The sequence below is a fragment of the Morone saxatilis genome, unplaced genomic scaffold (assembly GCF_004916995.1).
Source record: "Morone saxatilis isolate NCDOM2014 unplaced genomic scaffold, NCSU_SB_2.0 Contig16, whole genome shotgun sequence".
NCBI lineage: Eukaryota > Metazoa > Chordata > Actinopteri > Moronidae > Morone > Morone saxatilis.
In genome coordinates, this window is record NW_023339718.1 from 17,621,840 (window position 1) to 17,648,513 (window position 26,674).

Sequence of the window (26,674 nt, forward strand, 5' to 3'; positions counted from 1 at the left end):
AGTGAATGAGATGTTCTGGTTTAAGAGGCACTGCGTGGTTTCTTTCAGTGAGGGGAATGAGAAATCCTACCAGCTGCTGAGAGACTCTCTAGACCTCTACCTCACTATCAACCCAGATAATGTGCAGTACCTGCTGCTGCAGGCCCGGCTCTACTTCCACCTGGGCATCTGGCCAGAAAAGGTGAGGACGCACAACCTTATAAAGTATTAACTGTCATTCAGTACAAAGCACTTACTATACACCCCTAAGTATTTCACCCAACTGCACTGTCCATTGCTGTTTGTCCTCTGTCCCAGGTGCTAGACATCCTACAGCACATTCAGGCATTGGATCCCTCCCAGCATGGGGCAGTGGGTTACCTGGTGCAGCACACGCTGGAGCACATCCAGCACAAGAAACATCCCGCTACGCCTGAGGTTAAGAAGCGTAGCGCTCCAGAACACCTGGAGGTCCAGTATTCAGTCGGCCTCATCATGAAACACAAGAGGTGGGTCACACTAACGTTTAGTACAGCAGTCCTCCTCTCTGTTAACACATCTCTTACTAATACTCTTAATGCTCAAGTGTATCCGTCCTGTTTTATCTCTTTCACCAGGTCGGGTTATAACTGTGTGATCTACGGTTGGGACCCAAAGTGCACCATGAGTCAGGAGTGGATCACCACGATGAGGGTCCACCAGCTGTCCAACGGGGCCAACCAGCCTTTCTACAACGTCCTTGTACAGGATGGAACATGTCGCTACGCAGCACAGGGTACGGATCATATACATTTACATGGTTGGGAAAAATATCCTCATGATGAATTAATGGTTTTCAGGTTGTGAGATGATATTTAAAAAAATAAATTATCATAAATATGTATGAGTTTGATTAATGCCCCTGGGAAGGAATATATCATTGCACCCTCCAGGCAGCAACTACTAATAAAAGAGATGAAATAGGCTAAAAAAACTGAAGATTTGTCATAGTCACAAAGTTCACGATTGTGTATTTTACTGTTGCAACCAGGCATAACAAAAATTGCATTTCTGAGGGTCACAAGCTAAAACTGCTGAGAACTACCACCTACCTACCTCTAATGACACAAGCTTTTTGCACCTGCTGGTTACTAGGGAGAAAATGTCATTTATAATGCAGCCACTCAATTTCATATCAAATGATTAATAGCTTTCATTTTAGTTGCAGATATGGTAAACTTGGAGCACATAACTAACTAACATGTTATCTACTAAAAACATAAAAAGGGAGCTGATAGTTGATCAGACGAGCAGTCGTTATCACAAACAATAGAAAAGATCAAAGTCTCATACAAACACAGAGACAAAGTGTTACATGGGCAATTAAGCTGGAGGTAATAAATCCAGTGGTATGTACTTGCACAATGGTGCCTTGTTGGACGTGATGGATAATAGAAACTTCCTGCTTAATTTACAGGTCCCCTCCTTAAACAACAATCTTAATTATTTTTGCAGCATTTTGCTTTTGAAACTAATGTTGCTCCATAAGGCTTAATGATGTCATATTAGAAGTGCTATTTGATGTTCATACTGTATATGTTGATCCAGGAGTACTGACTATGCATTATTCAGCAAGACTAACGGTAAAAGCCTACAAGCAAGGCGAATAGTTCAGTGGTGCTGCATCATATGGAAGCATATTTTATTCAGTTGAAAAAAATTCTGCTCTGTTTTTCTGAATTAATGAGATACCCCCAGCACGTCTGAACCTAATCTATATCCTACATCCAGCCTCCAGCAAGTTCCAGTGGGCCCTCATCACTCATGTTACTCTACTATTCTGTGGTTTATAAGTTTGTTTGCAGACTGGAGTCTCTGTTAACAGTGACACATTTCTCGCTCGCGTCCAAATGTACCCCCCACTGTGACTTCCAGGGTCTTCCAGCCCCCTGCGGGCCCATGCAGCGCTCTGTGTCCCCTAGCCCTAAACCTACTCTGCTGGAGAAACCACGGCCAAGTGCCTTTTCTCAGCTGTTCTCTCATGTCCACACAACTGGGTGCAGGGATGCTTGAAGTCACAGTTGGTGGTGCACCTTGATGCAGGTGAGAGATGTGACCCACATCAGTTCATTATAATTTATAATAATGCATTGCAGCGACGATCCAGATATTTCATAGTGGAAACAAGCGTTTATAATGCATCTCTATATCCGTCTGTCACTATTAACACAGACTCTAGTCTGCAAATCCATACACTCCACTGATAAACCATAGAAATGTAACATTAAATATGTTTTAATGTTACCCAGTGAAGTCCCAGTGTCACACACGGGAGGACAGCCGAGAACAGGCACTTTGCTATGGGCACAAACCACACCTACCTACCTCCCTCCCTCCCTCTGGGTCTCTGCCGAGTTCCAGGGGTTAAAGGATAGTCGACACAGGGCCCTGCATGGGCCCGCTTGAGCTTGCTGGAGGCTGGACGTAGGAATTGGGTTAGGTTCATGGGGATAGGAGCCAGCCCTGGGCATGGAGAGCGTGCAGGAGGTATCTCATTAATTCAGAAAAAACTGGCATAATTTTAAAAAATTGTCTTTTCAAGTGAATGTAATACGCCTCCGGAGCATCATCCTTTTTTTTTCTTTTTTTTTTATTATTTTTTTTTTTTACATTTTCCCAACTTAAGAGAGCTCCTCCCTAATAGGCTGACTTGTATATTTCCTTACCTGCTTACTCGGTTGCTTCAGTCTGCTAATGCTACTGTTGATTGTATGTGTTATCTTTGCTCTCTCCACCACCTCAGTATTCACCTGTAGGCTCTGTTCTCTACAAACCCTGAGGAGGATTTAGTGTTGATCAATCTCTGTGCTCTCATCTGCTGCTCAGTCTGCTTTTCACAAACTGATGAGACATGAAAATAAATAACAATTGCCATTATCTTGATAAACTACGTATTTTAACATGTGAGTTGTGTGTTTGTCTTTCTTCACCTCAGTTTAACCGATTTAGGTCACCTTACGTACATTACATTTATTATGTATTACACGTACATTATTATCAGAATGTCACACGTTTGCATTGTTGTTCCCCAGAGAACCTGGAGCCCCACTCATCTCCCCTGGAGATCGGCCACCCGGAAGTGGGGCGCTACTTCTCTGAGTTTACTGACACCCACTACGCTGCCAACGAAGAACTGCAGACGCGATACCCGGAGGACATGGATGAAACTTTGGGCACGGTGCAGGAGCTTTACCACAGACTGACACCCGGCGCTGGGAACCAGGACCAGGCTCCTGCCACAGACCAAAACAACCACCAAGCCATGTCCATGTAGCATGGTAGCAGTGTCCAACATTCTGCTGACCCCAGCTAACCAATTACTGATCACCCATTCTTAATTCACAGTCCACTTAGCTGATGCTTTGTTGCACGTACTCATGACCAGGACAAGTGTAATGGACGCGTTTTTGTACAAATTAGCCAGAATACAGTATTTTCAGTAAGTGTAACAAGAAACGGTTTACAAATGTGGTTTTGTACCATAGTCAGGATTCCTTGCATGTCTGGAAAAGTGTGGTTAAAAAAACATGCAGCAAACATAGTTACTCTTTCAGTACATATATTTAAATACCACAGTGTATTGGTTGGGAAAACAAAGCTCAGACTATGGAGTGATATGCCCCAGTTGACGGTCATCATCCAGGATGCAGGATCTTCAGATCCACTCGCAAAGTTGATTTTGGAACAAGTGTGGAAACCCACAATAAGGCATAAGAAGACGTCTTGAAGAAAAAAAGAAAACAGACTTGAAGTTAATACTAAAGTGGATGAGTAAGTTTAGGATGTGTGTCCAGTTGCTGTAAATCCTCCTTTACTAACAACCAAGGAATGCCCCTTTACCCAGAGCTCCCCAACCCCTGACCACACCTCCCTGCACCCAACACCAGACAAACAAGTCCCCCAGCATATAGTCCAAACCCCCAGTCACAGTGCCACACCTAAGACCATAAAGAAAAGACTTTGTAAATTGACTTTTAATTCCCCATCTTTTAATCAAGTTTCATGCACTTCTGGAAGTTCAACTTTCACATTTCTAGATTATGTTGTTTTTGTTTTTTTCCTGTATATTTACAAGTGAAACATGTAGGATGTTACAGCTCATCAGTGTTGAGCTATTCATAGAAAAAACAGAAGAACCAATAATGGCACTGCTCACTTGAAGCTGAAACTGCAAAGAAATAATAATAATAAAGCGTTTCAAGTTTTTTTTTTTTTTTTTTTCCTCTCTGACTTATTGTACTGAATTGAATGTCATACCAGTTCCTTTATTATTGTATTGCGCAACACTAACCAGGATTTACTGCAGAAAACAGACGAGAAACCGGAAGACAACAGGTCAACAGCCTCGAGCTGTGTGGATTTAGGACCTTGGGGAAGCCAGATGTTTCCAGCCTGCCAGCAGCAGACTGCTGTTGCGCTGACCCGCCGATAGCAGCGCGATAAAGCCGCAAAAGTTGAGCCCGTCGGAGCAGATTGTGCGTCCTGACGCACCGGCGGAACAGCAGCGATGGGAGCTTCACAGACGCGCTCCGAGCACAAGTACCAGGAGCTGGCCGATAAAACTGGATGTAAGTTTTTTTTTTTTTGTCCATGAGAACCTTCTTTTTTATATTAGAATTTATATAACTGCCGATTCAGTGTGCGGTTCAAGGTGGAAAAGTGGTGGCGCGGTGACAGATTGTGTACGTAAAGGAAATGAAAATGATACAGACTTAAATAGGAACCTGATCATTGTACCAAGTTCTAACGAGTGTTTATTAACATTTTGATAGTCAGCTGATATGATTAGTGAACGAGGTAAACTCAAATTATGTAAAGCACCACCAGTTGGACAAATAAATGCAGTATTAGCTTTAAATGTAACCAGTTGTGATTTAGCGCAACATGCTGTAGTTGTATTAAACTATAACACGACTACATTTTTAGTAAACTACACAAACAATCCATCCTGGAGAGTTAACTATTTTTCTTTATACTACATGCATTCATTTGTCTAGTCCTCTGAAACAAAAAGCAGACAAACAGCAGAAGTGTGTAGATCTATTTTTAGATAGGGCAGGATCTTGATGTGAAATCTGTGCATGCGGTGGCATGCAGAGTCTGAATAACATAGATATCAACCAACACTGAGCCCAACTTTATTGATAGTATACGGGTGAGACATTGAACTGTTTTATTGCTTTCGTTTCCATAAGGTGGGGCTTTGAACCTATACCTGTGGGCTCGGTGGGGGATTTTTATGGATTTATATGTTCTGGACACACTGATGAAATGTCTCATTGCAACAACAGGCCTGTCTCTGATGGTGGAGGACAGACCACAGACTGTTGTTGTTGTATTTGGCTAATTGGTAATTGTAGTTAATTGTGTGTTGCATGTGTTGATCCTGCACATGTACTGTCATAGTCACACTGCCCACTCTGAGCAACAAGCTTGTTTCTGCATGAGGTCTTAGTCTGTCTGCATATTCTTGCACCCCACACCCAGCAGCTAGGTTTGCTACTGCAAACATCCACTTAGCAGCCTCCGGTGAAGGGAAAAGTAGGTCAAAATAAACATAAGTGTTTACCGAAACAATAGAAAATGCCAAACCCGTCTTGATATGGGAGCAGGTAGAGCCAGATTATGACGTTGAAACCTTTTTAGTGTGTGGTCACTGGTGCACACAGTGAGTTAATGATTTAAGGAACACTTTGAAATGGCATAAAAAGACAATCCCCACCAGTGCAAAGGGTGATTGTTTGCTTTGCCATTAAACTGATAGAGCAGCACCTGATCAGTTTAATAAAAATAAGTCTTTGTCTAATCATAATCCAATATATTAAATATCGAGTGATGAGGAAAATTAGTGATTGTATATTTTCAATAAGAACAATCTCATGTGTGCACCTTGGACATCCTTAAAAGACAATTGAAGGAGAGCAAGAGGCCTGTTGATGGGTGTGGAGTAATTATGGGTGTATCATCAACAGATGTGTTTTTAATCGCTAATGTACTGTTTTATATTGTTTTTTACGCTAGTTGATGTTCTTGTTTTCCTTCTTTTATGTATATTGTACCAGTGGTCTTTGAGTAATTCAGAAACAAGCGCTCTTAAGATAAAAATTTAATAATAGATAATTTATCGATTGATTATTTATTCATTCGAACATACTTTCATGTTGTTTTCAAGTTTCACTGGGAGGCAAGATTACAACACTTCGGAAAGATTCCAGCAGCTGAGTGGAAACTGAAGAGACATCTAAGGTAGAACATCGGTCAATACCTGCCACATGTGGCAAAGCTCTGCTGGTCAGGCTGAAATGTGGTTTGCCATTGGAACCATTTGGGCCTTTGCAGTCCGCCTGCTAAAGATACATACTACCTGTTGGTGGCTGTGCAGTGAGGGAATTGTGGGTGTTTCCTGGTATGCCTCTGCAGCAGACACAAACAAACGCAACATATGGTGACAGCGCGGGCCCTGACTGAATGGCAAAACCGCAGACACATTAGGCCAAATACCCCAATCATGTCGATGCATCCGGGCACAACCGAGATGGACACATAGTGTGTGCACACCACACTATTCAAGGTATAAAGCACACACACCACACGACCACACCAACAAGCACACACACACACACACACACACACACACAAAACTGTCAAAGTGGCATGCTGGTAGTGATAGATCTTCTGTTTAATAGAAGTTCTGTTTAATCTGTTTAAAAAGAAATGGGGAAGAATAGATTTACTGTTCATGTTACTTCCCATAAATAACAAATATTCTGTGTTATTGAGGCATGCTGGTACTGTAGTATCTGTTTTGTAATAATGAATCTTTCTCTTGTCGCACTGCAGTAGAGAAAACTTGGACAGCATACCCGCCCTTGCCAACAATCCAATCAGAAATCAAATCATTGAGGCATTCTTTGATAAAAGGTGAGTACAGTCAAGTTACACCACACTCTTATTTTTACTATCATGATATTATTTTGAATATATCCAAAACACTTAAACAAATGCTTAATATATAATCTGTCAAAAGTAAATGTCATTTTTGAAGTCATAATTATTAAAAAGTCATTCTGTCTAAGCAATACATTTCTGTGCGCAGGTTCTGTCTGTGCCTGCATGGGTTTTTCTCCCACAGTCCAAACACATGCATGTTAGGTCGATTGGCGACTCTAAATTGCTCTGATAGTCTGGTTTAATTGGCTTTACCTCTGCTTGTTTAGTCAAATTAAAAATTCCATTCAAACATGGATGATTGAAAATACCTACAGTATATTACAGCACTGGGATGGCTGATAATGTGGGGTTTCTGTTTCTGTTGCAAGAAACTGCAGCACAGAGCAGTGAAAACAAAACATGTAATCCATCCATTAACTAAAGGAGACAACACAGCTATAACACAGCTGTTGACATTTTAAAACCAGCATTTCCTCATATGTTGGAAAGCTCAGCTTAACAAGAGAAACCACAAGATGGACTGTCCAATAAACAAGCTATCCATGTGACTTTTGTTCACAAGCATGCAAGTCATTTGCACATCGGAAACCAAAAAGAGACCATATGCAAAAATACAGCTGTGAGGTTTTAGACTGATTGCACCCATAGAAACCAATAAACAAAATTTTTTTCAGGATTTTCACCAGGTAAATGTCGAGACAAAAATTATTGCTGAAACACAATACTTGTAATCTGCATATAAATGGTTTATTTACAATTTGGAAGCTTAAGAAAACACTACACACATAATGCCTAAACTTTGATTTCTGATGTCTGTGACACAGGAACCAGCATCAGAATGAGGTGGGCTCCTTCAACGAGATTGGCTTCGAGCAGTTCCTCATGGTCATGTCCCACTTCCGCCCTCCAACCTTGAAGACGACCGAGGAGGAGAAGGAAGCTTTAAGGAAAGAGAAACTTCGCTGTAAGACACTGCACTTCATTTTCTAATAACAACATTAGATAAAAGGGAATCAGATATACTTAAGATTCTTACGTTTGGAGCTCCAGCTGTTAGTCTAGAACCTTTCTCTCCTGTGTCTCCCTCTGCATGTCTCTACTATAAAATAACCAGGAACAAAGTGCACCACCCGGCGTAGATAACAATCAGTGAATCGGTATCTTATTTCAGTCACAACGGAAATGCCATAAACAGTGTGGTTATGCATAGCTGCCTGTGTGAGCACTGGATTCCTCACTGCATGTATGCTATTACACTGCAGAGGATTGTGCGTATCCATGGCTTGGCTAGGAATATGGCCAGAACAGCATCTTCTTCTCCTCAACGCAGTGTCAGAGCTAGAACAAACATCCTGGGTGGGCATGAGGCTTATAGCAGGGGGCACCAAGATGCTGGTACTCCAGCCAGTCCCTCCTCTGGCAGAAGGCAGAAATAAGAAAACATCTCTTCTTTCTCCCTAACAGACTGACCTGTTTAGACCCACCTTCCTCTAAATCATCCATGGTTGAAAATTTGAATTCCCGCTCAACTTGTAAAACATTACATAACAGCATTCTAGCTTTACAATGGTTTCCATTTACTACAATCTTGAGAAAACATTACATGCTTTTATGCAAGTGAGGGGGCACAGTGAATGAAATTGGGGGGCCCTGCCCACGTGTGCCCCCTTGTCGAGCTGATTCTGTCTCAACCTACCTACCTGTTATTCGTGACTTCCTACATATGTGTAGTAAACTAGCCTAAGACTTTGGCTACTGATACGGACATTCCTGAATGAATTTGTGTTTACTCAAATTAAAGCAAATTTACTGACACAACATAAGGCCATTGTTTGTATTGTTCGAAGTAAGATATCATTTGGGTATTTCCTCAGCTGACTCTTACCCTAAAAAAGCATGCTGTTTGAGCAAGTTAGAATCACGCTGTTTAAAGTTGGGACTACTGCACCTAACCCATACTGATGATAGAGTGTCATACTGTACATAAAGGAGAGAAAGTACATATAAAAAGTGCAGAGTGGACGGTACTAAATGCAGGTGGCAGGAGGGGAAAATTGGAGGGAACTAGTGCCAATTTTATCACCCATGTGTTAGCTGAACATCAAAACAAACAGGGTGGGTCTCTAATTGTAGCCACAGTCTTTCTCTAATTCTCTAATGGGCTGTAACCGTAACCTGCAATTTACTGTTAATATTTAAGACCACTGAACCTTTTTGTAGTACAGTGTTCTGGCCAGTAATGCACGAGACCAAGAAATCCAATCCAAATCCAATCCAATACCAAGGATTTCAAACCTCTGAGACATATTATGGAAAGTAACTAAGTACATTTGCTGTACCCTATATAGGCGCAATTCTGAGCAATTTGAACTTTACTTGAGTATTTCCATTCCATTCATTTATTTGTCAGCAATAGTTACACATATATAAGCTTATCATTTTATGTACAATTTGAATGAAGAGCAACTAGTGTGTGTGTGTGTATGTGTATGTGTATGTGCATTTCTCTAATATTTTACAAAAAAAGCAAAGATCAGAATGGATTTGAAAAGTAAACTAATTTGGGCTATACTCTCACAGCTTCCTAGTAGAATAAATGGAGTTGTGAGTTTAGATAGTAACATAAAAGCAGTGTGATCTCCAGGGTATGATAAAATTAGGGTTACTTCAACTTTTTGTGATTATGTGAATTTAAGAAAATATTTCATCGAAGTTTAACATTGTGAAGCAATGTGGTCTCGCTGCCAGCGCAGGGACATTTTCATGGGGGGAAAAACCCATTATAGCTCAAAAGCACAAGGATTTTGATGAAAGAGATTATTACCAGACGAGACTACAACCCGTGTCTGTCTCCTACAGTATCTGAAGACGGATCATGGCCTGCTTGGCTTCACACGCACATTTATCTGAATTGTGTTTCTCTGTCACCTGTTGTGTCAGTTTGTTTGTTTTCTTCTACCCGAGGAACTTAATGGGAATGGAAAAAGAAGACGAGCCAGTTTGACATTAAAAGTGACAGTCTATTGGCTGTGCTAAAAATAGCTTCGGCAGCACAGTCAAAATGGCCCTGGACATTAATTGAGAAGGAAAATTTTTATTTTTCCTTGTCGGTGCCAGAGGACTGTTAAACATGTCGTCGTCTTTTAAATGTCACAGTAAATGAAAGTGGCATTTTAAAGGCTGGGTGTGATTCTGTAAATTCAGTGGTTGTTTTGTTGTGACCTGAAGGGCACATGCTTAGTTATTCTACTCTGCATCTTCATGAACATTCCTCTAATCACAACTTCCTCTGGTTGATTAGTAACATCCTGGCTTCTGTGATTTTGATGACAGAAAGTTCCTTAGAAATCAGACCAACCACTAAATTCCTCCGTTCTTTCTTCCCAGTCCTGTTCAACATGCATGACACAGACAATGATGGCACCATCACTCTGGTGGAGTACAGGAAGGTAAGACAATGTAACCATGCCAGCCTTTGTCTGAAGTATATCTGATTATGTGTCTCTTTATACTTTGACATAACGTTGTTTCTAAAAATTAACTACACATTTGCAATGGAGTGTAAATAAATAGTAGAAGTAGATAAAGAGCGTCCCATCCTTCCTATGAATTCAGCCTTTTGCTTAAATAAAACCCCTCAGTCTAGTACAGTGTAACACATCAAACAGCCATCTGAGCACCTGAACTAAATTGGACCCAATTGTACTTACTTTACTGATTATATTGCTGAGGAAGTACGATGGAGTTGTACTGGCAACATGATGTCACAAAACTACATGTATTTTTTTAAATTATTAGGCTCAAGTTGTCCCACCCTAACAGGTGCAACCGAGCTGTAAGACTGCACACACCATACGGTTCTGAGAAGAGGTAGGCCTATAAAGCTGTAAAGCCAAAATAAGTGAGGGTGGATCGTGGAGGTGCAGTAGCTTTTAAATGTTGTAGTTACACTAGCAGTTAGCTAGCAATGAAAATACAATAACAAGCTCATAGGCCCTATGTTGCTGTTATCAAAATATATAAATGCATTAAGTTGGACTTGCATTGTGGAAGTGACATTAAGGACTCTTGTTGAGCAGTTTCCTTCAAACCTAACTCGCCCCTTTGTAGTGCGACCATGGAAATATCACAAGAGGTACATATAAGTATCACGTGGTTCACTCCAATGGTGTTTTAACCTTCAAAGTTCCAATGACGTTGCACTTTAGGACATCTTGGTTAAAAAAAAACATATTGCTTCCTTAATTTGAGGAGAACAGAATGTTGCAATGGACAGCAGTGCTGGGGTGAAGTTACATTACTAACAGCATTACAGGTTTCATTTTAGATGGAAGAGTTAAAGGAGCGATGACAGAGATAGAGTTAAATCCAAATAATTTTCCAAACATCAGTGAGTGAGCACTTGTCTAGACTGGAGAACACTGAACAAACAACTGGCTTTGATGACTTCATGCCAAAGACTGGTTGAGTAGCTAAATATGTGCATGCTGTACATACAGTAGTTCACCAATGATGTTATTTGGAGCCGTCAGCCTCTGAAATTGTCACATGTAGCTTGAAGGCTGACGCTGTTTAAACACCAATTAGGGTTTAAAGACTAACAATGTTGTTCTCATCCAAGGTAGTAGAGGAGCTTCTGTCAAAAAGTGGAGACATTGGGCAGGAAGCTGCTAAGGCGATAGCAGATGCTGCCATGTTGGAAGTGGCGAGCACAAATGTGCCTGACATGGTAATGGAACCAGAACTTGTAAATAAACTCTCACAGTGACACATCTGCAGCAAAATAACACACTCATTTGTCTCTGTCCTTTCAGGCCCCAGATGATTTCTATGAAGGAATTACGTTTGAGCATTTTGAACAGGTTAGCACTTTTCCAACTTTCAAAATAATCAAAAGGTCAAACTTTTTTTTAAGTCACTTAAAGCATTTTGTTATCCGCCTGCAGATTCTAAAAGGACTTGAAATGGAGTCCAGGATGCACATTCGCTTTTTGGATGTAAACACCACAACAATGCGTTGTGGGAAATCCACCTCTTGAAGGAGTTGTTCTTGTAAAGGAATGTTTATGTTGCTGCTGTTTTTAACAGAACCTCTAGTCCTTGAATGGAATTAAGTTAATTAACACTTTGATATGCACTAATCTATTTTTTTAATGGAGGGAAATAATTATAGACCTAATACCATACTGTAAGTATATTTTTATACAGTCCTTCTTCTACAGTTCACTTTTTAAGCCCAAATAATTAAGTTTGAGAAAGTTAAAAGCATTGTAATGTACGAGTAGAAAGTCTCACATATTTCAAAGAGATTTATTTCCCAGCTTTTGTCACACTCCTAATAATATGATCAGGTTTCAAACTAACACTACCTCTTCTCCACTCCCCTGCTATTCTACAAATCTTTATGTAAGCAGCATGTAATGTGAAGTATCTCTGTACTTTTTGTCAAAAGGTTCACAATTCAGATGCAGTCAGTCATGCTCAGTGGCCGCTCTGGCATTTATGGGTGATCAGTTATAGCTGACATCCAAAGAGTGAGAGACTGCAGGCACATACCATTCCTCTGCAGCTCCAGAATAGTTACAGAGACTCTGTGTAACCAACCACTGCTGTTCTACCATGAAAATCAGCTATCAAATAAATGAAACACTTTTCCTATGGTTAATTATTACAGACTTGTACAAATTGTATTAATGAATAAAAAATTAAGACATTATGATAAAATGCCTGAGATGTTTTTCAGAGAAACTAATAACAAATATGCAAAGAAGAAATGAATGAGGTAGAAATATATATTTTTTTTATTGCTGTGATGTTGCACAGCAGCACTGAATCAAATCCAGGAAGCCGAACAATTAAAAATCCATAGATGTTACAGTATTGGTTTAAAAACTGATGATCTTGTGCAACATCTCTGCAGCTGTATTCAACATTGAAAATACTTTTGCAACAGTTACAGGTAATATACAACAAAACGTTACATTTCCAAAAAGCTTGATTTAACAAGGACGATAAAAGAAAAGTAATAAAATAAAAGGACAGTTTGGAGAATCTAACTGATAGGGGGGGGTCCTATTGTCCGTTCAGTCACACACTGAGCCCAGTTGCACTTTGGAGAACTGCATGTCAGTGGGATGAATGGGAACCAGACAGCCTGTCATAAGGCACCGTGAGGCCGATGTTGTAGTTGTAGCCGTAGGATTCAGTGTAGTCGGACCTGCAGATGGGCAGGATGTGCTCCTGTGACAGCGCATTCTCAGAGAAGTCGTAATGGCAGATGACCCCCCGGTGTCTGAAGGATAAATAAAAACACTTGTATCAGCAACAGAGGTATTTAACGTACTTTACTTGCTGGGATATTGTTAAAACTATATGCTTGTTAAGAAGAGCTGGATCATTCTGAAATTCAAACCAGTGAAATATGTGTTGAAGAGCCAAATACACAGATGTTTCTTTGGATTGTTTTATTTAGACCAACAATGCCTTTTTGCTAAGTCAAGCTATCCGGCTGCTGGCTGGAGCTTTATATTGACCGTACATACGTGAGTGGTATCTATGGTATTATCTCAGCAAGAAAGCAAATATGCATATTTCTCAAAATCAATCAAAATATCAAACTATTCCTTTAGGAATGTTACATAGTTAGCTTTGTGTTTATAAAACCTAAGGTACAGAGAAGCAGTCTAATGTAAGTGTCTCTGAGGTTCTGTAAGCTTGTGGGAGCTGGGGGGTGGAAGTAGAGAAAAGATCGAGGTTAAAAAAAGAAGAAGAGTGTGGGAGGAAGATCAGTGACCTGCGGTGAGCTGTAAGGTCATCGTCTGTGATGCAGGCCCCCCGCGGTGACTTGTCATCGGGGATGTTGGCTGTTACCAGGGTGCTGGTGTTGAAGCGTACATGCCTGACAGGATGCCTGCAGCCAAGACAGAAAAACAACACCTTTAGAACTGAGTATATCTATTTTTACTTGCATAGTGTTTATTTGTGCACATTAGCCTTTTTGTAAAAAATAAGGCAAATTTAAATAAATTACACTACATCTTAAAATATCAAAATTCTGATTTCATCCCTCACATGAGCAAAAAGCTGCACACATTCACATTTGCCCCTAATTTAGATGTGGTACCAAATTGGTTAAGCTAGATGTGACATCTTTAGCGGTTCGGAGGAAAGAAAAATCCCACCGGTTGTGCATCTCCCACAGCTTCGCTCCCATCCTCATCTCCCAAACGCACACCAATCCTTCGCCTCCGCCGCTCACGATCTTCCAGTCGTCCGCCTGCACCGAAGTGACACCCAGGTGGTGGGCGTACAGGGACGCCACGGAGGAGCCGGCTCGTAGGTCAAACACCCTCACCCTGAATCACAGCAGAAACAAATGCTACTATTAATTTGTTTAGAAATGTGATGCTTAGTTTTGCCACGTTGGAATTAGGTAGGTTAATTGAGAAACATGATGAATTATGTGTTTCTGTTGGAAATACAATAGTAATGTAAAGAAGGTCTTATATTTGCTTTTTGGGGGATTTCTCTATCACAGTAAATAGTAAACAAAGTGAGTACAATAGTATCAGTCTCCTCCAGTGAAATGTGGTAATTTTGGATTTCACTTCCTGCTAACAGAGGCGGAAGACTCCAAGGCCGCACAAGAGGGAGCACAGTTTGTCAAAGAGTTCATTCATTTACAGACAAAAGGACGCTATTCTCACTTTTGAAGGAACTTTTCAACATCCAGTCAAGAGACCAAAGACAAATACAAACTGAAGCACACATGCCAATGCAAGTTCCAGTCGTATTTGGCCTGGGATTAACCCAAATATCACATTATTTCATCTCCTGATATCCGGCAGCAGCATATACTTACCACTTTCACTGGATATGGGGCCAGGTAAAGACAGAACACAATTAATATAGAGAAGATATAAATGAAGTTTGACATACAGACAAAACACAAAACAAAATAACAACAAATTATGTATGTTAACATGACACTGATGTTACATTAGATGAGGCTTGAAAAATCCATCATGTTGTAAATGTTTTGCAACAGTAGATCAGAAGAAAAGGCAAAATAAAATATATATATACATACACATATATAAAAAACTGAGTTTAGCTAAGAGCAGATCGTGTAAGGGCTTTTAAACATCACACAGGTGAGCACAAATAGCAGAGAAAAGTGAATAAAGAAGACAAAAAATAAAAAAATAAAGTGTGTTTAAAGGGTGTGCAATACGCAATAGCGTACAGGTACAAATACGGGTCTACAGGCAAGTAGGCAGAATGAAAGTAGGTATAAAAAGTGAAAAAAATGTATGCAGTAAGGTGAAAAAATTTAAAATCTGACGTGTTTATAAGATAAAGAGTGTTTACGATGTCCGACAGCGTAGAGCTGATGGTACTTTACACACCGTGCAATTATCATAAAGTAAATAACAATTCAAACCACTGCCATCACTAAAATGACTAAAACTGGTACGCACACATTTCACATGTCTCTTGCTCTAAATGTGCAAAACAAATAAAAAACTGACTTGAGGATTTCACAGATCACATTTAAAACTTGTTGAGGTCAAAAGCATTCAAGTATTCATATTGTTTGTTGGCACACTTTGGGACTTTGTTCGCTATCACAACTGTATGTTAAAGGTCCAGTGTGCAGGATTTAGTGTCATCTAGTGGTGTAGTTGTTGCTTCACCCTCCCCTTCCAATCGCAAAAGAGCTTTGCCCCTTCTGGGCTACTCTAGAAACACAGCAGTTCAACATGGCAGACTCCATGGAAGGCGAGTAACAAAAACATAACGATTCCTATACTCAGGTGATTATACACTAATGGAAAGATACCTATGAATATTATATTCCTTTTCTGCCAATAGGTCCTCCTAAATGTTACACACTGGACCTGAACACTCAAGAGTAAATCCAAGATCTGGGACCTCTATAAAGCTTGTCTTGCTGAAAACTGATTTTTAACCAACTCTTTACCATGGTTTTCAGATGAAAAATCTTTTCCCCTCCCCTCTCTTTTTAATTTACTATATTTACTATTATCATCATTAGTACTACCATCATTATTATTATTATTTAATTACGTAATCCATGTTTTGTCTGTTTGTGTCCCCTTTGTGTGTGTATGTACACTTTACCAGATTTTTATCTTGTCTCTCTGCATCTCTCTAACTGTATGTATTTATGTGTCTGTATAACTGACATGCTGTGTTATGATCAATGGATCTGAACTGTTCTGTTTGTGTTCTTAACAACAAAACCAATAAAAAAGTTCAAATAAAAAATATGTTAATTTAATTAAATATTTTTTTAAATGAAGGATTTTAAATATAATTTTCTCTTTATTTTTATTTGCTTTTGTATTGGACTTGAACTATTTTTACCCATGTATTTATTTTAATAAATATTCTGATTTTAATATTTTTTTCAACCCTTTTTTCAAAGCACTTAGCTAAGATATTTATGATTATCTTTTATGATATTATGATTACTATTATTATCATTATTTAAGTGCTAATATTTGTATTGGTATTTATAATAGATAACTGGCAGTAAGAGCAGGATTTTTGCTTGCTGCGTTTTATGAGCAACAAAAGCCCAGGGGACCTTCAGCTCCATCTGTTGTCACTGTGGCTTTATTGCAGCTGAAAGCATCCAGGACATGACTCCATCCAGGCTCAACCTCCTTCCAAGACTTCATTAACATAATCAAATTCACTTTAGGGACTCAGACAGATTTCATTTCTGCTTCCAAATTTTTTTGTAAAAGAATCAGAGTTAAATGGGTAAATGGGCACGGTGGACTTGTTGTCTGCAGTTAGTTTTGCCTGTTTAGTGGCATTACGTGATGGAAGCACACGTTTAAACAATGAGGACTGAACATTACTGGCAGACCGCAGGGAACCATAAATCTAATGTTGGAGGCGGCTCCGTCTTCAGTGAGCTGTCAGTGGCCAGACTCCTCTTCATTAATCAGGAGGATCTCTGCCTAATAAGAGAAGTGCGGGAGAGGCTCGGATAACTCCAGTTAGTTTCCTACAGCTACAGGACGCATTAATCATTATACACTGAGGATTATGTTTGATGAAAACCTATGGTTAGCTAATCCCAAGTGGTCTTTGATATTCTATATGAATGATATGATATGATAAACTGTTACATGTTTTCAACCTGTGAGTTAGGACCACTTATATTCTTCTTTATTCCAAGATCAGAAAAAGATCAAGTTAAGAAAGAGGCCTGAATAAACCAAAGTCAACAACAGGTGAAACAAAAAAGAATTTGGTCATAAACTGAAGAATTGATCAAAGAAAGAAATTTTACCAAATGACAACTCTAGATGCAATGTAAGGAGATCACTAGGGTGAGTAGAAATCATCCCGAAGGGAACATGAATCCCTGTGCAAAATTTCATTTTATTCAAAATCACAAGCATGAGCCTTGTAGTGGCACTAGATGGTGGACCCTGACCAACAGACCAACAGACCAACATAGCCCTGCAGCTAGTGTGACTAAAGGACAATGGCAGGACAAAGTCGAGTCAAGTCCAAGACCTCGACAAAGTGGTCTCAGGAAGTGCGGTCCTGCATAATAAGTGACCATCAGCCACAGGTCTATCACGCACTATGTCTTCCCTCTCTCTTACTGTATCCAGTTTTGCTCTTAGCCCACATCTTTTCCCATCTGCACAGGTGTGGCCATCTTCCACACAGCCCTTATCAGGAGCCCTCATTTGCTCCCTGGATCTCAAAAAGAAAAAAGAAAAAAAACACAGGGACAAAAATCATTTGGACAAAAAGAAGGGATGCATTAGGCTTTGGCCTTCAGCCACCCTGTCAGAGGGCCAAGATTGCCGACTGTCCTCAGTCTCCACCATTTCCATTTGTCTTCAACTGTGCACTGCATCAGCTGGGGCCAAAGTGGAAGAGCCAAGCTGGTGTGTGAATCTCTCTGAGCAACACTACACATCTATCAGAAAGCAAAAACCAGAAGTAAAGCAGAAAGGAATTGGAATAAGACCAATGCTCTGGCAAGAAAACAACCATTTCAATTCTTCAATCAAAACAATGCTGAACATTTTTGTTTGGCACTTGAAAAACATCTTTAACAGAGCATTCTGTTTTACGGTTGCTGAGAGTCATAACTGGTAAGGGGGGGGGGGGGCAGAACCTAAACAATATGATATGGTCTGTCTTCCGCTTTAAGCCAAATACTTAACAGCCAGATGGATTTGGTGCTGAATAGAAACAGCGGGGGCAGCTTTGGACAAAGACGTGCCAGGCATTTTTGTTTTCCTGCCAGCTTGTGCACCGCAACACCCGCTAACAAGTGCAGAATAGATGAGAATGGCTCTTTTATGCTTCTTTCCTCATCTGGAGAGCCAGGTTAGCGATGTGGCAAGTGTGTGTCCATGCATGGATGTGTGTATTGTTGCTGGATGGGACCAAGACAGATGGATTTTTTCAGATTGTTTTTTTCTTGTATAGCATCCCAGGTAAAAGAGGAGACAGGCCGACATCTGTATTCAACTCAAAGAACAAAATGTCTCACATCTGATCATTGTAGTGACTCTGTCATTCTTTTTTTTTTTTTTAAATCAAGCTTTTGGGTTTCAAGGCAACAGAGAAGTGTCAATAATGCAGAATATTGAATTGAATAGAGTTTTGTCTTTTCACACACACTTTCCTAACACCTGTTCTTCACTACAAGTACTGTAGCCCCAGCTTCCTCCTTCAGCCTCTTTAATCAGGTGTCACCATGGGGAAACTATTCAACAGGCTTGCCTTTCAGCTTAAGTTCTTGGCTCCATTTCAATGGTTTGTGACATCTGAATAAATCCTAGAGTGTCAGTAGTGAGAGATTTTGTCCTCATGCATGATCTCCATCTCCATCTGAGTGAAAGTGTGTGTTTTTTGTGCAAGTGTCCTACCTCCTGTCTTTGTTTCCACACACCAGCAGGTGAGCTGGAGTGTCTCTCAAGTTGATGCAAGTGAAATCTCCCGGCGAGTTGCCAACACAAACCACAGGCTTGCCCGTCTCTAGGTTGTAGATGTGGATCTGAAAAGTGGTTATTAGAAATATTAAGTTCAGTCAATCTCCGAACGCATCATAAAATCACCAAATGTATAAGCTCGGAGTATGAGTTTGAAGACTTAACTCAAAGTGAATAATGGGGACAACAAGTTTTAATTTTGGTCTATTGAGCTGGAGCCTTTAGCCGCAAAACAAGCTACAATGCAATCCTTACACCATCCAAGTATGTTCATTAAAAGTGCTTGTTTGTGCCACTGATCAGCAATGATTACAAGGACTACTTTATAATCCTTACAATCAGCTATAATCAGTAGCTCAGTGTTATCTACAAGATTTTCAGTATCATAGCTGAATATTTAGCTGATTTTGACAATGTGGATGAATTTGAATTTAGTGGCCACCCACATAGTACAGTATACGGATGAAGAGCTCCTACAAATTGAAGAGTGGACGAGGAGACCGAGAGAGAGGGGCAACAAGCAGAGGAGGGTGAATCCGCAGCTGCAAGGCCGCAAAACTCTGGAGACGGGTGGCGTTCCTGTGGGTGATGTGACCTTTTGCCCATCAAGAATATTTCACAGACCGGATCAAGCGAAAGGTACAGAAAACTTTACATTTTTCTGTAGGGTCCTTTCCATAATGTTGCCGGACAACAATCTGAGACATAATAACAACATTAGCTGGTTAGTGGCAAAAACAAACAACTTATAATGGACATATTTTGAAGGTGTGAAAATTCAAACAAGTTATAAGTTGCAGGTCGTTTCACGGCTGCAGGCTGCAGCACTCTCACTAGAATACATAGTGATAAATTCAAATTCAGATAAAATTCAAAACTTGTTGTCCCCATTAGTCACTCCACAAAACGCCACAAAAACATGGGTCCAGGTTGAAAAAAAAAAGTTAACGAGTTAACCTTTAAAGGGGGGGGGTTTACGTCGATATTTGGTGAGCCGTGTAGGACTGTGTATCCCAAAACTGTGTATGTGTTGCACAGTCATTGCAAAATATTAAAAATAAGGACGTTAATTAAGTGAATTACATTCTGCCCATGAAATTGGGTGACTATGTATAAAAAAGGGCTACAATTTATATACCACTCATCAAATTTAACATATACACAACATAAACACAAGCTGACAGTCTTCTCTTTTCATTACAATCCAATTTTATGGAGTACAGAGCTAATGCAGCAAAAATTAATAATTGTCCTAATATTTTTACTTTCTTCAGGATCTGGTATAGAGATTTTTCTATACTTCGTCGTATTTTCTTCTTTAACTCACTCAAATCCTTTTTTTTTTATCTTTTAATTCCCCACTTAAAACAAAAGTGTGTAATTTACTTCACTGATGTTGGACCAAAGTCAAAAGATACATCAAACCACAGCAGTGGTATAGAATATTAACTGTGATTAAATCATACAGATGGACAGCTGAACATGTGATGTTGGTGAACATTTCTGTACAACGCACAGTTTAACACTACACACTGAGATATAACTGACGATAATTGGGAATAATATATCACACAAAAGACACACATAGCTAACTGAAGTGATGCTTTGCCAGTTAATTAAAAACAAAGCAGCCCTTAAGTTTTAAATCTGGGGGGGAAGAAAATAAAAATCAGCCTAGAGGTATACTTCGGTTACATTGCCTCTGGCTCAACGGCTGCAGCAAACTTTCTTCATACAAGTTACAATGATGTCATCTGGAGCTGGTTTAATTGGTCAATTAGCGGCTGGTGTTTTCTCATCCAAATGAGACAGAACAAACAGGATAACCGCCAGGCAAAATTGACTTTGAATAATTAAAACGATAAAGAAATTAAACTGAGGGAGAGAAGGAGAGAAAGCGTGAGAGAGAGAGAGAGGTAGAGAGAGAGAGATGAAAGAGAGAGCAGGTGTGAGTGCCTGAAACAGCATTGACAACTGAAAGACAGTGGTCCATTCAGTGCTGCGTAATTGCCGTTACAGTGGCTGCTTGTTTCTTTAATTTCCTCTTTAGAGCGATACGGCAGCTCTTGTGTTACACATTAATTATGTTTTCTGGGATCCTCTCTCTGCCCCTCCCCCTCCCTGTTGACTGACAGCTCGGCTGCCTCCTGGCCCAGCCTGGCTCGGAGCAGAGGAGTGGGTGACTGAATAGGCTAATAAATGGCGAAGGAGGGGTTGGTCACACCCCACCCCATTGTACCAGCGCTGTCACGCCTGACCCTTAACCAAACACACACACACACGCACCCACACACACACACTTTGATGGCTAACAATGTGTGCATACAACCTAGTACGTTGTCACACATACACACGCACACACACCTTCACATCACCTCTGTCAGCCCTGACCCCATACCAAATACCCAGGCTCCCCCCTGTATCCAAGGTGACCAAATGAGGCCCCAGCTATCGCCTAGCAACCAGGGAACAATGAGCTCCAAGGAGACGGAATGGCTTGAGCAAAGGGCAGGCTATTCTCTGGAGATGGAGGGAGGGATGGAGGGATGGGAGCCGTGGTGGGGAGAGGAGGGGACGAGGGGTGATGGGAATGGTGTTAGGACACATCTTTAACCGTGTCACAAAGAGGGTGCCTGCCTGGGAAACAAGGCTGTGCTTCTCTAACCCCACTGGACGTCTCCGTTCAACTCTGCTCCAGCTCAGCTCACGCTCACAACTTGAAGGGAAAAAAACAATCTGACTTCTACCTTTTTTTTACCCCAAACTCCTCTCCACATCCGCACAAAGTATGAGGGGAGGCCGGGAGTAAAGCCAGAAAGGCAATAAGCAGGGAAAAATAAAACATTATGTAATCTGCTGTTTCGTTTTCTACAATGGAGACATCTGTCAAACATAGAAAATATCTTCGTTATGCTATGCAGACTGACTCAGGACTGACGGCATTATGAAAACTTCCACATTCAATCAGCAGAGGAAACTTTTAACTATTTCCATTGCTGACATCGACATCCTGAAGCTTTGACTTTACTTGTACTGTGAAAGAAACTTTTATCAGTCTTCCATCTCTCTGCCCTTGGAGGAGCGAGGGTGTTAACACAGATGTATCACCATCTATCAGCTTTCTATATCCAGAAACACAGGTAGGAAGGTGAATGAGGGTGAGATTGCCGAGGGGCCAAACACAGTACAACAACACTTTGCCAATTCAGTCTCCATAGAAACTATTAGAAGCTACACTATAAAAAGCAAAAAGGATTGAGTGAAAAGTCAAACCCGCCCAGATAACTCGCTCACACTGTAATCATTTCACTGAGGTATTTATCACATATCCATGTTTGATTAGACTTCTGCCATTATCTCCTGCCAAAGTTTCTGGCGGTAAAAACAAATTCTCTAAGAAGTCTCTTGTGTTCCTAAATTGACACTCCAGCACGCTCCACAAACCAAATATGAAAGATGTTTTACCAATTAACTCATGAGAGAGAGTTGAGCGAGGGGGAAGAGAGGAAAGAGAGAAGATATAAAATGGATAAAATGAGTGTTGAGGAAGTGTGAAGGGCTGTTGGGCACCACTCTGTTAGCTTGTTCATGTGAAAACTCTTTGTTAGCCATGAATGGCCTCCTCTCTTTTACAACAGCTTTATGAAGTGGAACCTGGGCATATCCCCTCTGATCCCAGTCCACTGCACACACAAACACAGACTGTACCTGTCTTTCTTTTGCACAAATTTACACTAATCAGTACAAGAATGTGCACTTTTCTCTGGTTTATATCATTGTAAACTGGATTTAGAACTCTTGGTGAGACAAAACATGCTATTTGAAGCCGTAGCTCATTGTGATGTGCCTTTCTAACTATGACATGTAACAGACTTAATACCTAATCAATCAATAATTAGAATAATAATTAGTTGCAACCCCAGCAGCGTAGCAGGCGTGTTAAAATGTGGCCAGGAAAGTGGCCTAATCTACAAGTCAGAAGTAATCCCTGTCTGTGGACTTAATGAAGGTGTCAGGGGGAGGGAGCAATAATAGTGTGTGGCTATGCGTTACGGATTAATAGACACACACACACATATGCATAGATTGGTTTTGGAGGATTTAACAGGGGTAGGGAAAGAGGATTTAAGGAGTGGCGATGCTCCTTCAGGGCAAAGTCAAATCAAAGAGCATCAGATGTTGTTCAAATATCCCTCTGTCGTGCTTCCTTTGTCCCTGGACTTATTCAGATGGCAATTTTATGAAGTGTTGACACTCTCAGAGTGCAAGCACAGAGTAGTAATAGGAAATGTTGTATGAGTTTGTGTGTCTGCCATTGATTTCTGGCCTACACCGTTGTCCTGCTTAAAGCATCTGACCTTCTGTGGCCTGTAAATATCTGGAAAGGTCTCTGGGATAATGTATTGGACAGAGGAATGCTATAACTTACACAGACCATAATGATTTGCCCTGTGCTTTGACGGTATTGTGTGTCTCTGTGTCTGGCTGGGACACTCTTGACTTCATGGGAACTGCCTGCATCTCCAGATCTGGGTTTGACCTACTACTTTTCTATTCTACATGCCACAATCCAATGCTAGTAATATCCATTCCACTAACCAGCACCAACAACACCCCCTCCAGCCATCGGCTTGATCTCCACATGAAAAGGCCTGCAAGCTCATTACCACAGCCTGGGGCTCATCAGGGCCTGCAGGTCCCAGGCCTTTTATAAGCCTGAGAGGATGGAAAAATTCAGCCAGGAGGGAAGGGGAACAGAGAAAGAGAGCTCATATAGGGCTTGCCATCCAGACAGCCAGGTGTTAAAGGTACAGATAAGACGCAGGGTGGAAGCAATAGAGGGGGAGGAAAGGGAAGCGATAAGAAGGTAGGACAAGGTAGATGACAGAGAGGAAGTGAGGTACAGTAAAAGGGAGCTCACAGAGGGACGAGGCTTTCTACTCCTATCTCTGTGCGGTGTTTCATCCTCCATAGGGCCCCAGTGTCACTCAGGCCTCCTCCAGCAGAGTCCAGCTTTGAAGTGATAATAGGGCTTTTGGCTAATGCTCCACTGCAGGTGCCCCTGGCTCCCTCTCCTTCTCTCTCTCCCAGCACGGCCACATAGATGAGAAGAGATGAGAATCCTTTCAAAGTCTACAGATGAGGCCAATCTTTCTTCTCTCTGCCTCTTTTTCTTTCTTTCTCTTTATCTGCCAACCCCACTTACTCTATCCCCACACTATTTATTGCTTCGCAGGCACTGTCTGTCACTTTCAGGTCCTTCTATTGCCCTCTAACTCATTTTACCCTCTTTCTACTCCTCTCATTCTCTGTCTTTTTACTTGATTGAATTGCAGGGGTACAGTGGATTTGGGAGAAAGGAATTTTAAACTACCTGAAAAAACAATTTAAAGTTCATGAGAGAAAAATGAGCTGTATGAATAATAAATACAATGTTTTATATTCCTCTCCTGCCCCACCTTCATTTCTCTTACACAGCTCTTCTCCCTTTCATCCTTTCTGCTTTCCAACTGTGCCTTCTATCTCTCTGTGACTCCCCTTTCCTCAATCAATACCCAGTGCCTCTCTCCTCCTCTTTGGTCCCTCGGAGGTGTCAGGTTGGTGGGACTGCAGGCCCAGCTCCAGTTACAATGCACAACAGGTAAACACACACACACACACATGGATCTGGCAGCATCTCAGATATAACACTCATTTCTGAAAGCTTTGTTTGGGTGGGGCAGGTGGGTGTGCATGTGTGTGTATACTCCTAGTTGAAACAGCAGGGAATGGGAATCGATTCCATCCCCCAGCGATTTCCTGTCATACTGTACAAAGCTAAGAAGGAAAGACACCCCCTGCACAGAACAGCATACTGTTTCTCATCAAAAAATGCCTCCACAGTTGGCGTACACATACACTCTGGGGCTAATGAGATCACTGCTTCATGCTGTGATACCAGCAGGAGAGTATTGTGAGAGGGAGCCAATATCGGAAACAGATAGGCATTTGTACTGGAATTCAGTTTTTTCTTTTTGCTGTGCTCACCAGCCCTGTGTGGCTCAATATGTATTTTTACTGGAATGTGGGCAGTCCACTTACCTAAGCAGACAAGTGTCTTTTGTTTACTGAGAAACTAGGATGCATGAGGAGAGAGTGCAGAGTACAGAAGCTCAGGATCGAAGGCTCTGGTTAGAGTCAACATTTAAAACAGTTCAAATAGAAGAGTGTTTATACTTTATTTGAAGGTGCTGTGCCTGTTTTCCACTAGTCACACTGTGTCCATGCACACATATCTCATTACTGTGAATAACGAGATATGGGTAAACATGTCAATTTAAGTGTTTACATGACTGAGAGTAACAGTTGTTAGTTTCAAGTTTGTCTGACACGGTTTCTGGTGGTCAAAAGAAACGTGCCACAAAGTAAAATAAGGGAAAACAGATGGATATTGTTGGTGTTAATTGTTTAGAGAACCTTAAAGCCTTTTTCTACTTTGGATCCACTGTGAACAGCTGATTTAGAGGTCGATCATATTTTAGTATAGATTTTATATCACTGGCAGTGAACTATTTACAAAAACTATGAAAACCTGCAAATAGTAGTGCTTAAGAGTTGCATTGTGTAATTGTAGTACTTAAGGTAGTAACATTAAATATTTGCATTCAGTTCACCGTGGCTTCTGTGCCACACACATACAATCAAATGCCAAACATACCTAGAGTAATCTGTATGATTGCCAGGAGTAAGTAATCAAGGTTTGTTAAAAAATTTATTTCATATCCAATATCATGAGGATACAAAAGTTGCCACATTCACTTTGCCAACCTGCATTTGCTTAGCAGAGATTCAAACCAGCAAAGCTTGTTGTCACAAGTTTTCTTCTTTCACTATTAGCATGCACCATCTTCCTCATTAACCTCATTAACCCCGAGGCACATACGGCGTCGTCTTTATACGGTGAAACATTCAGTCACCAGGTTTTCAAGTTCAGCTGCTGCTATGTGGCAGCAGCTCTGCAGCCTGTGGAGTCTCATGAACAAAAGGCCTGGAGGTGTGTAAGTATAAAGCCTGAAGAATGGACCTGCTCACCACAGACAGAGAGGAGACAGAGTCCAGAGTTCACACACATATACACCAACATGCCGAAATACAGCCACAGGGAAAAGGAAGGAGTTCAACCAAAGACTCTCCTTCCAGAGGATAAAGGGATGCATCTTAAAGCCTATAATTACATACACACACACACTAAAAATCCAAAAATCTCTTTCCATCCATTACACCACACTTTTCCCAAGCAATTGGATAAGATCTCGTTCAGAAAGTATGAGGTGCCTCTTGAACAATTTAACATCCCAACTCTTTTGTGTCTTCCGCTCGCTCGGAAAAGGTAAACAGCCTGAGTCCGAGCCCCACAGAGCATTGGCTGCTACAGCAGCAAATCAGCAGGAGTGGGCAAAGTATGTGTGCATTTGTGTGATTGCATGTGTGTGTGTGTGAAGGCATAATTTGCCTTGCAGTTTGTTTGTTTGGTCTTTTTAAATCTCAGAATCAGAGACAGAGCCTAAGGCCTCACGATAGGGCTGGAACAATCATTTACTGTACGCGTGTGGGTTTGCAGGGCACGTGTGCTGGGCAACACATGTGCGTGTGTGGGTAGTTTCATGCTTCTTCCTGCTTCGGAGGATGTTGGGAAGGGTTTTGATTCCCCTCCCTCCCCCCTCCCC

General features: G+C 41.0%; 3 protein-coding genes across 5 annotated transcripts in view; 2 read left to right on the forward strand and 1 right to left on the reverse strand.

Annotated features, from left to right (window-relative positions):
* The window catches only part of fbxo21 (F-box protein 21), a 7,749-nt gene extending 3,527 nt beyond the window's left edge, over positions 1-4,222 (forward strand). For all 3 annotated transcript variants that reach the window (XM_035658004.1, XM_035658005.1, XM_035658006.1), the window contains exons 9-12: positions 49-181; positions 298-488; positions 597-754; positions 3,051-4,222. In XM_035658004.1, coding sequence (XP_035513897.1) covers positions 49-181; positions 298-488; positions 597-754; positions 3,051-3,292 — 724 coding nt within the window. In that variant the 3' untranslated portion in view covers positions 3,293-4,222. The remainder of the gene's footprint in view (positions 1-48; positions 182-297; positions 489-596; positions 755-3,050) is intronic.
* A 93-nt stretch (positions 4,223-4,315) lies between these two features.
* Positions 4,316-12,693, forward strand: tesca (tescalcin a). Its single transcript, XM_035658008.1, is given in 8 exon segments — positions 4,316-4,590; positions 6,191-6,257; positions 6,854-6,939; positions 7,794-7,933; positions 10,357-10,418; positions 11,591-11,698; positions 11,784-11,831; positions 11,916-12,693. Coding segments are annotated over 8 exon segments (669 nt in total). The 5' UTR covers positions 4,316-4,525; the 3' UTR covers positions 12,009-12,693.
* The window catches only part of fbxw8 (F-box and WD repeat domain containing 8), a gene marked incomplete at its 5' end in the record, with an annotated part of 27,195 nt that continues 13,199 nt past the window's right edge, over positions 12,679-26,674 (reverse strand). The window contains 4 exon segments of the mRNA XM_035658003.1: positions 12,679-13,261; positions 13,763-13,879; positions 14,151-14,324; positions 18,906-19,033. Of these exon segments, the coding sequence (XP_035513896.1) occupies positions 13,096-13,261; positions 13,763-13,879; positions 14,151-14,324; positions 18,906-19,033 (585 nt within the window).